Source organism: Salmo salar, chromosome 12 (assembly GCF_965601325.2).
Source record: "Salmo salar chromosome 12, fSalSal1, whole genome shotgun sequence".
In the NCBI taxonomy this organism is placed as follows: Eukaryota; Metazoa; Chordata; class Actinopteri; order Salmoniformes; family Salmonidae; genus Salmo; species Salmo salar.
Window position 1 is genome coordinate 61,721,247 of NC_138302.1, and position 15,899 is coordinate 61,737,145.

General features: G+C 43.9%; 1 protein-coding gene across 2 annotated transcripts in view; it reads right to left on the bottom strand.

Annotated features, from left to right (window-relative positions):
• The window catches only part of LOC106565381 (transforming acidic coiled-coil-containing protein 1), a 40,830-nt gene that overhangs the window by 23,836 nt on the left and 1,095 nt on the right, over positions 1-15,899 (bottom strand). The window contains exon 1 of one of the 2 annotated variants that reach the window (XM_014132429.3): positions 7,118-7,439. The exons of the other annotated variant lie outside the window; for it this stretch is intronic. Within the exon in view, the coding sequence (XP_013987904.1) occupies positions 7,118-7,191 (74 nt within the window). The 5' untranslated portion in view covers positions 7,192-7,439. Of the gene's footprint in view, positions 1-7,117; positions 7,440-15,899 lie in introns of those variants that run through there. 2 annotated transcript variants of the gene reach the window in all.

Consider the following 15,899-nt stretch of genomic DNA (forward strand, 5'->3'; position numbering starts at 1 on the left):
CATCAATGGAAATGGTGAGGCAATGGTCTGTGGGGCGCATGGGCCCCGTTCCAAACAGGACGCTACCCAGTCTTGTAAGGTATGCTGCTGTTACCTGCTTCTCCACTACTGCTGCTCGGGAGGATCTGAGACTGACGTTCTGTTATATAACCCAAGGAGAGCTACATAGACATGCTTGCTATTTCAAACACACACCGAAAGTTATGAAGCTGAGGAAAACAGAAACCACATGCCACTGAAAGGAGCAGTTACGAAATCATGTCCCACTTTAAACGAACAATATCTGTTAAGGCTTAACGAAGCTGTCGTAAAGCCTTTATAAAGCCTGTAGAATAACTAAGGGGTGCTAGGACTGCTGACAGTGGCAATTAGAGATTAGAAAACCTTTATTGTCCATTTAAGTTTACACTAAATGGAAAATTATATTTGGCGTTCTGACTCACATTAAAAGGAATTGAAGTAGTAATCTGAAGATTGCTGCTGGTGTCTGTTCCCAGCTACCATCTACGGTTGTGCCCTTGTGCAAAGCACTTTCCTCAACTTTTTCCAAACTATTCAAAGAAGGGAGGGGGTGTGTGTGTGTGTGTGTGTGTGTGTGTGTATCTAATTGGCTGAAGGGTGTTTCCAGTGGAGCAGACCAGACCCTAGCTATTAAAGCTCCAGACAGGTTCCACCCAGCCTGCAGCCACTGGCCTGGCTTCATCTGTTAGATCCCTTTGTTGCTGTTGGGGAGGCAGGGGAATAAAGGTGGACGCTTCTATATGTGAGGAATTCCAACAAGCCAGTTTCAATGGGGGAGTGGCCTGACTACCGTCTGACTCCAGATGTATGGGTAAAAGGGATCCTCTCTGAGACAACAGTGAGCCAAATGCGCACGCACGCACGCACGCACACACACACACACGTAAAGAAGACAGCAAAGGAATATAACACTTCCCCTAACACATTGTCTCGCTGTCTCATCAAGGCACGTCCTCACTGACCTTAGCAACATCTCACTTGTTTTGGATTTTCTCAACACAGACGTCACCAACAAAAACCCATCTATGTTGAGTCTTGATGTCAGCCTTACTGACCATCCAATAACAACAACAACCTGGTATAGCAGCCCAGCCTGCTAACATCGTGTCTCTAGTGAGCCAAGCTGGGAGGAACAATAACAAGCGTTCAGAAGTAGAAATCCTTTTTGGCTGCATGCCCTCATGTGCTACTTCCTCTGTTCTCTTTTACCAAACAGGTTGGAACTAAAATGGAGATGTCCGTTAGTTAGGGAGGTGAATACATCTGCAACACAGATAACACTAGTTCGTTAACACATAAACACAGGCATGTTTGGGAGTCGCCCAACTCTCTCTCTTTCTCCGATCTTGCCACCCACTCAAAACAGGTTCACTCACTCTTTCATTTACACACACAAACAATGCTTGCATTCGTAGTGGGGTTTTGTATTAGGCAGCCCCTCTGTCTGCCCTCACTGGTGCTATTTCTGTCTCCAGGCAGAGGGAAGGTCTGTTATGTAAGGCAGGGCCCTTATTTCCTACTTCTCCACTGCAGTCACAGTCTTGTCCTCCCCTATGCTAAGACTTTTTTTCTCTCCAAACTTCTCATGATGGGAACTTTGTAGCTGCTTGGTGTGATTCACGGTATTCATAAAGGGGATGTGACCTCTCTCCTTCTCTCTGAGAGAGAGTGAGATCAAGAGAGAGGGAGAAAGAGTGAGAGACAGGAGCAATAATACGTAACACATTTTATATGTATTTTATTAGTTTATACCAGCATCTGCCGGCTGTTGTAAGCCCCTATTTTGCATAGCCATATGGGGAAGTGACTCTGTTTTGAGCGCAGTGATAATGATCATTATTCTTTTCTCCCACAGCACATGCTGCACCTGTCCAAAAACCTGGCAGGGAAAAATCACCACCCACTGCACAACACAGGCCTAAGAACACAACATCTTATAACAGTTCTCAGGTGTCTGTAACTAACTGCAGCAAAACATTTGCCTACTTGTTTTATTTTCTTCATGTATTGTCAGAGAGTTGTAAAGATGGGTGAAATGTGAGTCGTTTTTCTAGTTTACACAGTTTGAGGAAGTGGAGGAGACCACATCCGCCTACAGACATGACTATATGTCTAAACTGCTATCCAATCAAGACTTGAGGCAGACCAACCACCTTTCCTGTTTATGCCTCCGTCTGTTCTATCAGCCATGTGTCTACCTAGTATGTAAGGTTACATTTAGCCTGGTCCCAGATCTGTTTCCACCGTCTTGCCAACTCAAAATCAAATCAAATCTGATTAGTCACGTGCACCGAATACAGCTGTTTGTACCATGTTTTGTTCTGCTACCATGTTGTGTTGCTACCATGCTGTGTTGTCATGTGTTGCTGCCTTGCTGTGTTGCTGCCTTGCTCTGTTGTTGTGTGTTTTGTCCTATATTTATAATGTTATTTAAAAAGAAAATATTATTTAATCCCAGCCCCCATCCCCGCAGGACTTTTGCCTTTTGGTAGGCCGTCATTGTAAATAAGAATTTGTTCTTAACTGACTTGCCTAGTTAAATAAAGGTTAAATAAAATAAAAATTTCAAAACTGGTTTAGACTTTACCGTGAAATGCTGCTAGGGTGATTGTCACACCAGCACAAACTGATCTTGGACCAGCCAAGCTATGGGCCCTGGTGGTCAAAAGTAGTGAACTACAGGTATATAGGCAATGGGGTGCCATTTTGGATGAAACCTAAATATGATAAGCCTTGCCTTGCACAGTCTCCCCATGGAAAATCACCTTCATGTGATGAGAGAGCCATCTGGTGGCAGAAACAGTTCTGATTCTGCTCCAGTGGCCTCTACCCCAATTCTGTGGCTGCCCTGAATTGCATTTCTGTTTACCTCTTTAATAATATACAGCTATATGGAATAATATCTATGATACTGTATGTGAATGTGGTAAATCATACAACAGTCTCAAATAAGGTTCTTTTTGGTTTCACGCTGTCGTACTTCACTAGTCTTGTGATGTATTCACCCAGCTATTTGGAACAAACTTGAGAAAGGAGGTGGTTATCAAGTGTTGCACTTGAGAAATACATTTGCTAAATCGCCACAGTGAGTCCTATAAGAATCAGGCAGTGGGTGTGCTAGTATGGCTATTGGAACATAGCCAAGGCCTTGAGCACCTGTATGCAGTGTGACTGCTGTTATCCCAGCCCTGCCCAATCCAGGACACTGTATACGGCAAATGCTGAGAGGACAAAGTCCTATCTGATGTGACAGGACACACAGATACTTCCTGTCTGAAGTGACCCATGTTTGCAATGCAAATATGATGTGTGAAGGGCTTTTATAGTGGGAGCCTTTGCATTTTTTACCTGAGTAAACACCAGGGAATCAAATGATAGGCATATCCTGTTTTAAAAGGATAGTTCAGCTCACCCAGGATAACATCTGACTTATTGTATAAATTGGGTGAACTATCCATGTAGTAAAGCTTTTTAGATGATACAGCTCAAAGTCACCACAGCTTGAGTATAGAAATCGATAGTTACATATCGCAATATTATTTTTGGCCGATATTATATCAATATTTGACTCGATATGTAAAACAATATATACTGTACATTTTATTATTTTTGTTGCTAATGTAGTTAGCGTTAGCCAGCGCTAGTCGGCAGTACCTGCGCCAAAATGCCGAAATTGTTCATCTTATAGCTTGTTCTGCATCTTCTTTTTAAATTGTAAGCCAACATGTTTTCAGACTGACCTAAACTCGTTGTCTCATGTTCTCACTTGTCTCGCTAAAGCAGACATATAATTAGCAATCTGTTTGGAACATCAAGTCGCAATAGAATCGCAGTATCGAATCGCAATACAATATACACTGCTCAAAAAAATAAAGGGAACACTAAAATAACACATCCTAGATCTGAATGAATGAAATAATCTTATTAAATACTTTTTTCTTTACATAGTTCAATGTGCTGACAACAAAATCACACACAAATAATCAATGGAAATCCAATTTATCAACCCATGGAGGTCTGGATTTGGAGTCACACTCAAAATTAAAGTGGAAAACCACACTACAGGCTGATCCAACTTTCATGTAATGTCTTTAAAACAAGTCAAAATGAGGCTCAGTAGTGTGTGTGGCCTCCACGTGCCTGTATGACCTCCCTACAACGCCTGGGCATGCTCCTGATGAGGTGGCGGATGGTCTCCTGAGGGATCTCCTCCCAGACCTGGACTAAAGCATCCGCCAACTCCTGGACAGTCTGTGGTGCAACGTGGCGTTGGTGGATGGAGCGAGACATGATGTCCCAGATGTGCTCAATTGGATTCAGGTCTGGGGAACGGGCAGGCCAGTCCATAGCATCAATGCCTTCCTCTTGCAGGAACTGCTGACACACTCCAGCCACATGAGGTCTAGCATTGTCTTGTATTAGGAGGAACCCAGGGCCAACCGCACCAGCATATGGTCTCACAAGGGGTCTGAGGATCTTATCTCGGTACCTAATGGCAGTCAGGCTACCTCTGGCGAGCACATGGAGGGCTGTGAGGCCCCCCAAAAAAATGCCACCCCACACCATGACTGACCCACCGCCAAACCGGTCATGCTGGAGGATGTTGCAGGCAGCAGAACGTTCTCCACGGCGTCTCCAGACTCTGTCACGTCTGTCACATGTGCTCAGTGTGAACCTGCTTTCATCTGTGAAGAGCACAGGGCGCCAGTGGCGAATTTGCCAATCTTGGTGTTCTCTGGCAAATGCCAAACGTCCTGCACGGTGTTGGGCTGTAAGCACAACTCCCACCTGTGGACGTCGGGCCCTCATACCACTCTCATGGAGTCTGTTTCTGACCGTTTGAGCAGACACATGCACATTTGTGGCCTGCTGGAGGTCATTTTGCAGGGCTCTGACAGTGCTCCTCCTGCTCCTCCTTACACAAAGGCGGAGGTAGCGGTCCTGCTGCTGGGTTGTTGCCCTCCTACGGCCTCCTCCACGTCTCCTGATGTACTGGCCTGTCTCCTGGTAGCGCCTCCATGCTCTGGACACTACGCTGACAGACACAGCAAACCTTCTTGCCACAGCTCGCATTGATGTGCCATCCTGGATGAGCTGCACTACCTGAGCCACTTGTGTGGGTTGTAGACTCCGTCTCATGCTACCACTAGAGTGAAAGCACCGCCAGCATTCAAAAGTTACCAAAACATCAGCCAGGAAGCATAGGAACTGAGAAGTGGTCTGTGGTCAACACCTGCAGAACCACTCCTTTATTGGGGGTGTATCGTGAGTTCTCTGGCAGTTCCCAGCCCTACTACAGTGTGTGGAAGAACCTGACTCATTTCCACACAGCAGGAACAAAAGGTCCCCTGTGGCGGAAGATTCAGAAGGAAAGGTCCACCTTTTCTCAATGTCCCCCCCCCCCCCGCTTCAGACCCTGAATTAGATCAGCTAACCGAGTTTACAGGACTGTCTATAGCAGAACTTCTGCAGATACACGAATGACTTCTTTTAATCAAGAGTGATCGACTCCAAACTTCCAACTGCCACATTCATCACATGCAATTAGCTGAGCATCTTATGGATTCAACACTGTGATCGGATATGGATCCATCTAACCTAGTCAATCAGTAACAGCTTACCACATTATTGATCTATGGTAGCCCACTGAACTAAAGCCTTGGGAGCCAACACAACTCTTCGGGTCTCAGGAAAGGTTTATTCATAAAACGAGCAAGGTTCCCAAACACCTCCATTACACAAACAGTAATGCAGCATTTATTTATCTTCTAGCGTGAGGTACAGTTTACTGTATTGGTAAAAGCATGAGGGTCAAATGCATCCATTACGTCCGCTGTCTCATCTGCTATTGATATGGCATATCCATAGAAATAGAATTACAGTACATTGACTTGAATGGGATTCTCTATTCTATTAATTCTATTTCTGTGGGTATAACCTGCAGGGGGCAGAGTGGTCCCCTTTAAGAGAGAACTCCTCATATAAACATTGACAGTACATGGGGGGACTAGAGGAAACACAGGAGCTACTTCACACAGTGAGATAAATCAGTCGGACAGCAAAACGTTCCTTTCGTCAACAAAACATGACGAGACAACTGAGGGTCTCTGTTTCAATCAACAACAGTAAAATCACAAATCTCAGTTCTTGGAGATGAGTACATTCGCGCGCGCACACACACACACACACGGATGTACTAGAGGGTACAGTAGACAAACATGCTTGACATTGTACATTTCCAGGCTGTTTGAAGCCTTATCATTGAGTGAGTGAGTGAGTGAGTGAGTGAGTGACTGACTGACTGACTGACTGAGTGAGTGAGGGTGTGAGAATATTTGCATGTGTGTGCAAGAGCTTGTCTGAACAGACCATTCATTCACACTAGTATTAAACACATGGAGGTGACAACACACTGCATACACTGACTGTTTGCTTATAGTGTATGCTAATCATACACAGTATAACTCTTATAATACACAGCATAACTCCTATAATACACAGCATAACAAGCAACTGATCTCCATCCATTTCCCACAGCTACTTTGTCATTTTAAATCCTGAAATGTATCAATCGATTTGAATAATAAGACATAACTTTCAAAAACTAGCAAAGACTATCTTTACACTATCAATCCGTAAAATATAGCATAGTGATGATATTGTTATACTGTAATAGTGTAAATGTAGACATTGATTAGCTAAAGTCTTCCCAACACTTTTTTTTTTAACAAAGATTATACTATGTTTAAGTTACTTCCTTTCTGGTCAACAAACACTCTGACATGTCACAAACGCATCAGTCATAGCCTGTTCATAGCTTCTTCACTCGTCAGGCCACAACGAAGTTGACAAACCAGAACATCCAAGTACACCGTCAATTCCGCCTACAAGACGCCACAACCTCTGACAAACAGCAGCTCCTGAAACATTCAACATGAATATCATTGACCCAATAGCTCCTTTAAAATAGTCCACTCCACAACTGAGTGAGGCCATTTTGACACGCCTCTGTTAGAAGTACTGTTATTGGACAGTTGTCAAACTTCCATTGCTGTTACTGTAAGTACAGGTATTAGAGAACAGTTACTTCACTCACATGCTACTTGTCTTCCTCTTGATTGAGTTTGCTGCCCCGCCGGTCTTCTTCTGTTGGGACTGAGAGCCCCCCATGTTGACAGCAGCTTTCTTTACCCCTCTAAGGGAACTGGGCCTTCACCTGTTTGTCTGTAAGTCTATACAAGTGCGTGCTCCTTTTAAGTGTGCACGTGTGGGTGTGGGTCATCCCAGGTCAAGTTAGCCAGCGTACTCTCCCATCCGCGTTTCTCTGACTACTGCTGCAGTGAATGACGCTGCAATGTCCATCTGAAACAGCCCCGATACTCTGCCAGGCTCTCTCTTCTGGCCCAAGCCTCCTCCCTCCCGTAGACTTATTGCTCCCTCATTCCCTCCCTTTACTTCTTTCTTTTTCTCCCTGTCCCCTCCTCCTTCACCTCAAGCACACACACATGCACACACACGTGCAAACACCAGGGAGCAGACTGTGGTAAACATTCGACTGGGAGTTATTGTACACTACACTAAATCCAGGTGGGGACAATCAAGGAAGGAGGCTGGAAGGTACAGTAGGTAAACCAGGTCAAGTTTCTTCGTCATAAAGTGATGTCATGTGGTTATAACCCCGGTTATGTCCTAAATGGCGCCCTATTCCCTATAGTGTACTACTACTATAGTGTACTATCCATATGGCTCTGTACAAAATTAGAACACCATATAAGGAATAGGGGTTCCATTTGGGACTCAGCCACAGATAGCAGGCACACAACAACTCATGAGAGCAAACAGGACTCTGCTTGATGTGACGACGTGGTGTTACTTCTGGTTCAACCTGTTTAGCAAGGATGGATGGTACCGTGTTTAGACTAAAATCTAAATGTCAACAGCAGTCCAGTCATTCAAAACATTACAGTTAGGGAGTGAACGGAATTTATAACATGGAGAAAATCGGACCTCTCTGAAATGAAAATGGATGACCCTACCTTGAGAAAATATATTTTACCTAAACCCTCCATGAACGCTTGGAAGAAATACAATCCACCCTCCCCTATACCCAAAATAATCATTACAAACCAAGTGGATAGCAGAGAATATGTATACCGTTTACACTCACTTCCTGGACAGACCAGAGCCTTAGATATGCAGTTTTCGAAACTGCTCTTCGTCCTGTAAGCATCACATGGCAACGCAGACATTTTAATAGCACACAGGGCTGCAGGCCAGAAGGTTGGTAGACCACCGTGGACAAGAGCAGGGGTGGAAAGATCTCCTTTCCAGTAAAAGCATTGCATGAATCTATCATCGTATATGCAGGTCAATCGAGAAAAAAAAAAGCCTTTTATAAACATTTCATGCAATTCTACGTAATTGTACATATTAGCAGATTTTTTTTTAATACCCCACAAATTACAGGTTAAGAATGGACAGAGAGATAGGCCTGTGCTCATCTTATCTTATTTATCCAATAACAAATCAGTGTGTATTGTTTGCAAACGAAATTGTCCCCGTTTGCAAATAATTAAATCTGAGACGTCATTAGGAATCTGAGCATGGTACTTTCAAGAGTTAGGTCTACCTTTCCCCTCCAGACAGAGAAGGACTACCTTTCCCCTCCAGACAGAGTAGGACTACCTTTCCCCTCCAGACAGAGAAGGTCTACCTTTCCCCTCCAGACAGAGAAGGACTACCTTTCCCCTCCAGACAGAGTAGGACTACCTTTCCCCTCCAGACAGAGTAGGACTACCTTTCCCCTCCAGACAGAGTAGGACTACCTTTCCCCTCCAGACAGAGTAGGACTACCTTTCCCCTCCAGACAGAGAAGGACTACCTTTCCCCTCCAGACAGAGAAGGACTACCTTTCCCCTCCAGACAGAGTAGGACTACCTTTCCCCTCCAGACAGAGTAGGACTACCTTTCCCCTCCAGACAGAGTAGGACTACCTTTCCCCTCCAGACAGAGTAGGACTACCTTTCCCCTCCAGACAGAGAAGGTCTACCTTTCCCCTCCAGACAGAGTAGGACTACCTTTCCCCTCCAGACAGAGTAGGACTACCTTTCCCCTCCAGACAGAGTAGGACTACCTTTCCCCTCCAGACAGAGAAGGTCTACCTTTCCCCTCCAGACAGAGTAGGACTACCTTTCCCCTCCAGACAGAGTAGGACTACCTTTCCCCTCCAGACAGAGAAGGTCTACCTTTCCCCTCCAGACAGAGAAGGCCTACCTTTCCCCTCCAGACAGAGAAGGCCTACCTTTCCCCTCCAGACAGAGTAGGACTACCTTTCCCCTCCAGACAGAGAAGGCCTACCTTTCCCCTCCAGACAGAGAAGGCCTACCTTTCCCCTCCAGACAGAGAAGGCCTACCTTTCCCCTCCAGACAGAGAAGGCCTACCTTTCCCCTCCAGACAGAGAAGGCCTACCTTTCCCCTCCAGACAGAGAAGGCCTACCTTTCCCCTCCAGACAGAGTAGGCCTACCTTTCCCCTCCAGACAGAGAAGGCCTACCTTTCCACTCCAGACAGAGTAGGCCTACCTTTCCACTCCAGACAGAGTAGGCCTACCTTTCCACTCCAGACAGAGTAGGCCTACCTTTCCACTCCAGACAGAGTAGGTCTACCTTTCCACTCCAGACAGAGTAGGTCTACCTTTCCACTCCAGACAGAGTAGGCCTACCTTTCCACTCCAGACAGAGTAGGCCTACCTTTCCACTCCAGACAGAGTGGGCCTACCTTCCACTCCAGACAGAGAAGCTTTCCACTCCAGACAGAGTAGGCCTACCTTTCCACCCCAGACAGAGTAGGCCTACCTTTCCACCCCAGACAGAGTAGGCCTACCTTTCCACCCCAGACAGAGTAGGCCTACCTTTCCACCCGACAGTAGGCCTACCTTTCCACTTCAGACAGAGTAGGGCCTACCTTTCCACTCCAGACAGAGTAGACTACCAACACAGATAAATGTCAGCTTTAACTGCTGGCTACTCTTCTTCTGTGGCTTAACCCAACAAGAGGTCACAAGTGTTTCACTGAAAGCGGTCTGTGTTTAAACATTTCTACTGTACAGAAAGTGAATAGCTCAATTGATAGTGACAGAATTAGATTGCCTCCCAAGCAAAGTCATGTTTTTGTCTCCTCGGCTATAGAAGGTTGTAGCTCAGCCTCTGAATGAAAAGAAAGGAAACAATGATATCCCCATATGCATCGGAGTGACATCTTACGTGGGTATTTTACAGCTTGTTTCTAGCATAAAGCATTGTGGACCAACGCGCTGTTATAGATCACTTTATATCATCGGATCAGTTTAATTTTCTTCACAATCTTCAGCTAACAAGGGATAGGCCTGTGCTTTTAGCCATTTTCTTTAAGAAAATGTAGGCCTAAGCCATACCCTCTCATACCCGCTCAATTCGAGTCTTGGTTTTAACTTAACAGCCCTTCACTGACATGGAGCTAGGCTATTTAAAGAGTGCATAGTGGATGGAGGAATTGACAGACAAATCCATGGATATAGCAGCCTATAGCCTAATGAAGACGTTGGAATGAATTATGTCGACTCGATTTTGCCTACTTTCAGGACCATGAGCTGTCCATTTCCTATTGATTGTACCGCGGCTACCGCTTCAGGTTTCAGCACCACAATGTAAGTTACTTGAATCTTGCTTATTGCGAGGTCAGTAACTCTGATGAATACATCATGGGCAAGAAACATGTTGTTTTTAATCAAATCAATTATAGCAAGTAGCAAGCTATCAAAGTTGACCTCTGGTCCTCCTTCTCAACTTCACGCTCCCCTTCTCAAACTGAAGAGAAAATAGGCCATAGGCAAGTCTGCGCGTAAGGCCTAATCATTTAAAAGAAAATCGAAAGAAACCTTTGACTCTCCTCCTGAACTGCCACTGTAGGCCTACACAGCACAGCCATTGGTTAGGCAGCAGACAAAAAGTTTTGGATCAGCAAGAGCAGAGCAGGCCGGGGCTCAGGTTGGAATATCCATTGCCGTGTGTAATGCAGCCTAGTTTTATTTTCACTGCAGCTATCTTAGAAATGGAACCTTGCTCTGTGATTCTCCCAGCATGCACTTCGTAGCCTATAGGCTATGGATCATTTGATTGTGACCACACTAAATAGCCCATAGTCGCCGATATATAGCCTAATAAGCAACTAATTCTAAAACACTGAGAAATATTGAAATGTCATCAAAACACAAAATGACACGACCCTCCCCTGGACTAGATTTATTTTTTTAAATACCCAAACCCTCCCCTTGACTGAAATTGAAAAGGCATGACCCTCCATGTCCATTTCGATCCATCCCTTATCAGGGAGTGATTATCTGACCAAAATGCATGCATGCAATTCCTGCAATGCAATTGCGAGTTGTGGTATTTGGAACTCCATTGGATTAGATGTTTTCCCATCTATTTCAAATGTTACGGTACTTTTTTTGCACAGATATGTGCTCTTTAGCGTGAACAAAACGTATGTGTTAGCATACAGTAACACAAACGATGCAACTTGGCGTGACAAGGAGGAGACATATGTAACACAAGATGTACTTCCTTTCTTACAGTTATGAACCCACACTGGATCAATGCCATGAATAAAACCAACACCTTATATCTGTTTGTCAAAGAACCATGGGGAAACTTTAAGACAACATTGTTTCAGGATTCAAGCTCACACAAGCCAGCAAAAACAGGTTCTGCTGCTCACACTGACTAATCCTTTTAGTTGCTTTTAATTTACCACAGCATAATGCTTCATTTCAGAATAACAGTCTATCTGGCAGGGTTGGGCAGTCAAATCCTGTTGAACACAATCAGTTTAGAAAGTGAATGAATTCTATTCATTCATGAAGAGCCCTCATGGGATCAATGGGTAATGTTAATTCAATCAATTCATGAATTCATCAGTAGTTTCAAGATTCAGAAAAAACAAAAACACAGGGATTGAGATTAAGGGTTGCCCTATCGCCTGAGGCAAGTGACCTGAGTGGTCATGCAAGTTGAGACTGCTCCGTGTTTGCCCCATTGGGTCTGTGATTTTTTTGTTTACTGATAACAACCAAAATGAAAAGAATTCCAGTAGTCTGGTCGTCTTCCAGCTACTTTGCATTTTCGGGCAAGCGATCATAATCATCGGGCAACCCAAAAATGACCTTTCAGACCTTAATGTCAATCCCTGAAAACATTATATTTCCTTAGCACTGTAACGACATTGCCACAATGCTGCTCCGGTGACCTGTGCATAATAACAAAGGTCAAAGTGAGGTCACTGTCACATTGTAGTCATAAATACCAGACACCTACCTCTCTAACACACACACACACACACACACACCTAGCCATCTCTACTGTACGGAATACATACTAGAGATGCATAGCTAGCCATCAAAGATAAAAACTCTCTGCTACAGACATACCTAGCCATGTTTCCTATGGACACTACCTATCAGAGATACAGTAAGAAGAAGAATGCATCTTCATTGATAGCATCATGGTAGGAGGTAGGAGGATAGCATCATGGTAGGAGGACTATTTGTCTGTGCACTTCGTGTTCCCAATACCGATGACAAAGATAGCCTTTTAGCCCACGCCATGGCACTGTCACCTCGCCACCTTGCTTTCACAGAGCAATTAGAATTATTTTCAAAGAGGCTCAATGATCTTCATAGATCATTTTCACGTTCAGTGACATGTTTAAGAACATCAAATCAAACACTGCTTGAAATGAATTTGCTTCAACTTTTTATCCATCCATCCATCCTTTTGAGAACCGATTTAGTGAATTGTTATTTTACTGTAATCAGTTTGGGACTGTATGTTATTACATATAGTGGCATTATACAGGTTGACAAGAAATGTCAGCAAAGACTAGGTATGAACAGCCTGACATCTAGTGGTAAACTAAGATAAATGGCATATTTTTTTTTTTTTTTTTTTTTGGGGGGGGGGGGGGGGGGGGGGGGGGTTAGGGGGTAGATCAGCTTAAAATATTGCAGATATCAATGTAATTGTCTGCATCACTTCCAATCCCCCATATATATACACATACATAAATACATATATATACGCATCTTTTTTAAATATTTCCTTTATTACACTCCAACCCTACCACCCCTCCCCCAATTGGAGCAAACTAGTGAACAACAACGCTTAGGCCTGTATTTCCAGCTTATACATACTATATACAGTTTATGGACACAGTCTATTTTACAATCGTTTTATTTTGTTTGTTTTTAACTCTTGTCTTTCCTCTACCCCTCCCATATATTTATGATGTCCATCCATTGTGATTTCTATTTGCCATACCTTTCAAACTGTGCTCTTTCAAAAAAGGTTCATAACTTATGTACTTTTTTACAGACACAATATGTTTTACATTAGTTATCTTGTTGTTATTAGTCCTAACCTTCAGCTCCGTTCAAACATTGTTGGTAGTTGTTACAGGCATGACATGATTTCCCAAGGTTTGTCATCAAGATCTTCAACATCATAATTACAGAACTTTTTTACACTTTATAGTGTACTTGCTTTTAGGGATGTTGACTCCCCTACTCATACAGTCGGCCTAATTGCCACGATGGAACTAATAATGACCACTAGTGTGGGTCTAATGTGACATCATGTTAAAGGGATCCAAATCCATTCCGTACGTGTTTAAAGGTGTTATGATGGGGAGGTTACTAGGCAACCTCACACACAGACCAGACACATCTGGTGTAGGTCTACAGTACATCCTGGCCAGGGGCAGTGACAGTGCAGTCTTACTCAGCGTTTCCATTGAGAGGCAGGGGACCATGAGCAATGCGTGGATGTGAAACAGCACAGTGTTGATTCAACGTCTCCCTATCACTTCCTACTCAACAAATGATAACTCACCCACATCAGCACAGCCAAACTGCTAGGGGAAACACTTAAAAACAACAAGCTCCTGAAATCCCTTCCACAACCACAAGTCTATAAATGGCAGGGTCATGGTAGTCTGGGAATCTCTCCCTGTAACTCCCTTTTCTAATACTGCCTGCTCACCTATTACAATGATTATTTTCTAATACTGATCACATAATCCATTGTTTTCCCATAGTGTTACTCAAAAGGCCTTATGAGCTCAATATAAATGGATTGAATTCAATTGGATTCCTTTACCTCCCAAGAGAACTTCTGCATTCCAGTTCTCCAAAATGGGAACATTTGTGGGAATTTCTTTTGATTCCCAGAAACCGCAGCTTGCTTCCATTCCACATGTGAAAGAGCGGACTGGGGCTGTGCCTAAAAATATGATGTGCCGTCAAATCCTTACTTCCTCAATCCATGTTTCCTCAATTCCTCTCAAAGCCCATTGGAGGAGAGGAGGAGAGGATCCCCCCCTGACCTCCTACAATGAGCTTTGATAGGAATTCAGAAAGAAAATGACAGAGGAAGAAAAGCTTGGCATTTAGTAACATTTTCAGACACAGCCATATGTTGGCTGCTCCTGCCCATTTAACCCCCACTTCCTGTTCAGCTGAGCCTCAGCCTCTGCCTGGGGTGTGTCTGAGAGTGACCTCATCTTCCTTCCAGCTCTGAGGGCCTCAGAAATGCCAAAAACACTACAGCACATGATGCAATGTGAATGCAAGTTTGAGGCAACCAGTAAGCCAAAATGGATTGTTTCTATGAGTTCTTCACTCATATTCATTCAGTCATAATGTAACTGAAAGAAAACACATGGAAGGAAATGAACGTTCCAGCACGCTGGTTGTCAGTTCTTGACCCTCCGTCTGAGCTGTGCTCTTTCTGGGATATACGCTGTTTTTGTGTGCGGTGAAAAAGGATTGTGTGTGTGTGTCAGTGTGTGTGAGTGTGTGTGAGTGTGTGTGAGCGTGTGTGTAAGCCATGAGTAGCACCCTGTTCACTTCAGACAGACTTTACATTGCCTTATGTATAGTGCTGTGTGTGTACGGTTGAGCCTTGCCTTGTGTTGGCTACTGGAACGTTGGTCATTGGTCAACAAGTGGAAAATCTGTGGAAAGAATTTCCTGTTGATGGACAATATCCACAATAAATCGAATGATTAATCAATCAATGTGAGAATCACATTGTGAGAAAGGCAAATGCACTGTTGTGTGGTGAGTGTGTGTGTGTGTGTGTGTGTGTGTGTGAGAGAGTGTGTGTACACGCGAAAGTGAAATCCTTGACCAAAACCTAGGTTTAGATAGTGACATTGTAACTCTACCCTCCAGTCCTCTTATTAGCTCCCCTACTTCAAAGAATCTCAAGCTACCTCACCTTACATGAAGTCACCTTTCAGTCAGATGGGTTTTTCTTACCAGCAGGGTTGAAACAGTGCAGCCTGGCTGTGTTAGCCTAGAATTCAATCAAACCTGTCCTGCAGAAACCTAAACCACTGCACTCAAACATGAACTAATGGTGTTAGGTAAATAATGGGCTGCCCCCACAAAAAGCTGGTTCAGACTTTTTTAATTTCACAGCTTTCCTTTTTATAAATAAAAGAAAGCATTTGAAGTGTGTTTAATTAGAGCAGGGATTAATTATCCCGTGGTTGAATGAGACTTACATAAACACAATACAAACATGTGTTAGAAAAGCCGAAAACAACAGGCTTACAGGCATGAAAAAGTACAAGCTAGCAGTGCTCACACATGATCCACAACACAGGCTGTGGTGTCAGCTCAGCTAGTTGTTTCCAGAGTTAAAGAGCTTATAACATTGCCAGACTCTCACACTGGAAGAGTGAAAGAAAGTCATTAAAAGGATAAATGCTTTAATAGTAATCCTCCCTTGCCGGAACCCCCATCTAGACAGTTAATGCAGAGTTTTGGAAAATTAGGA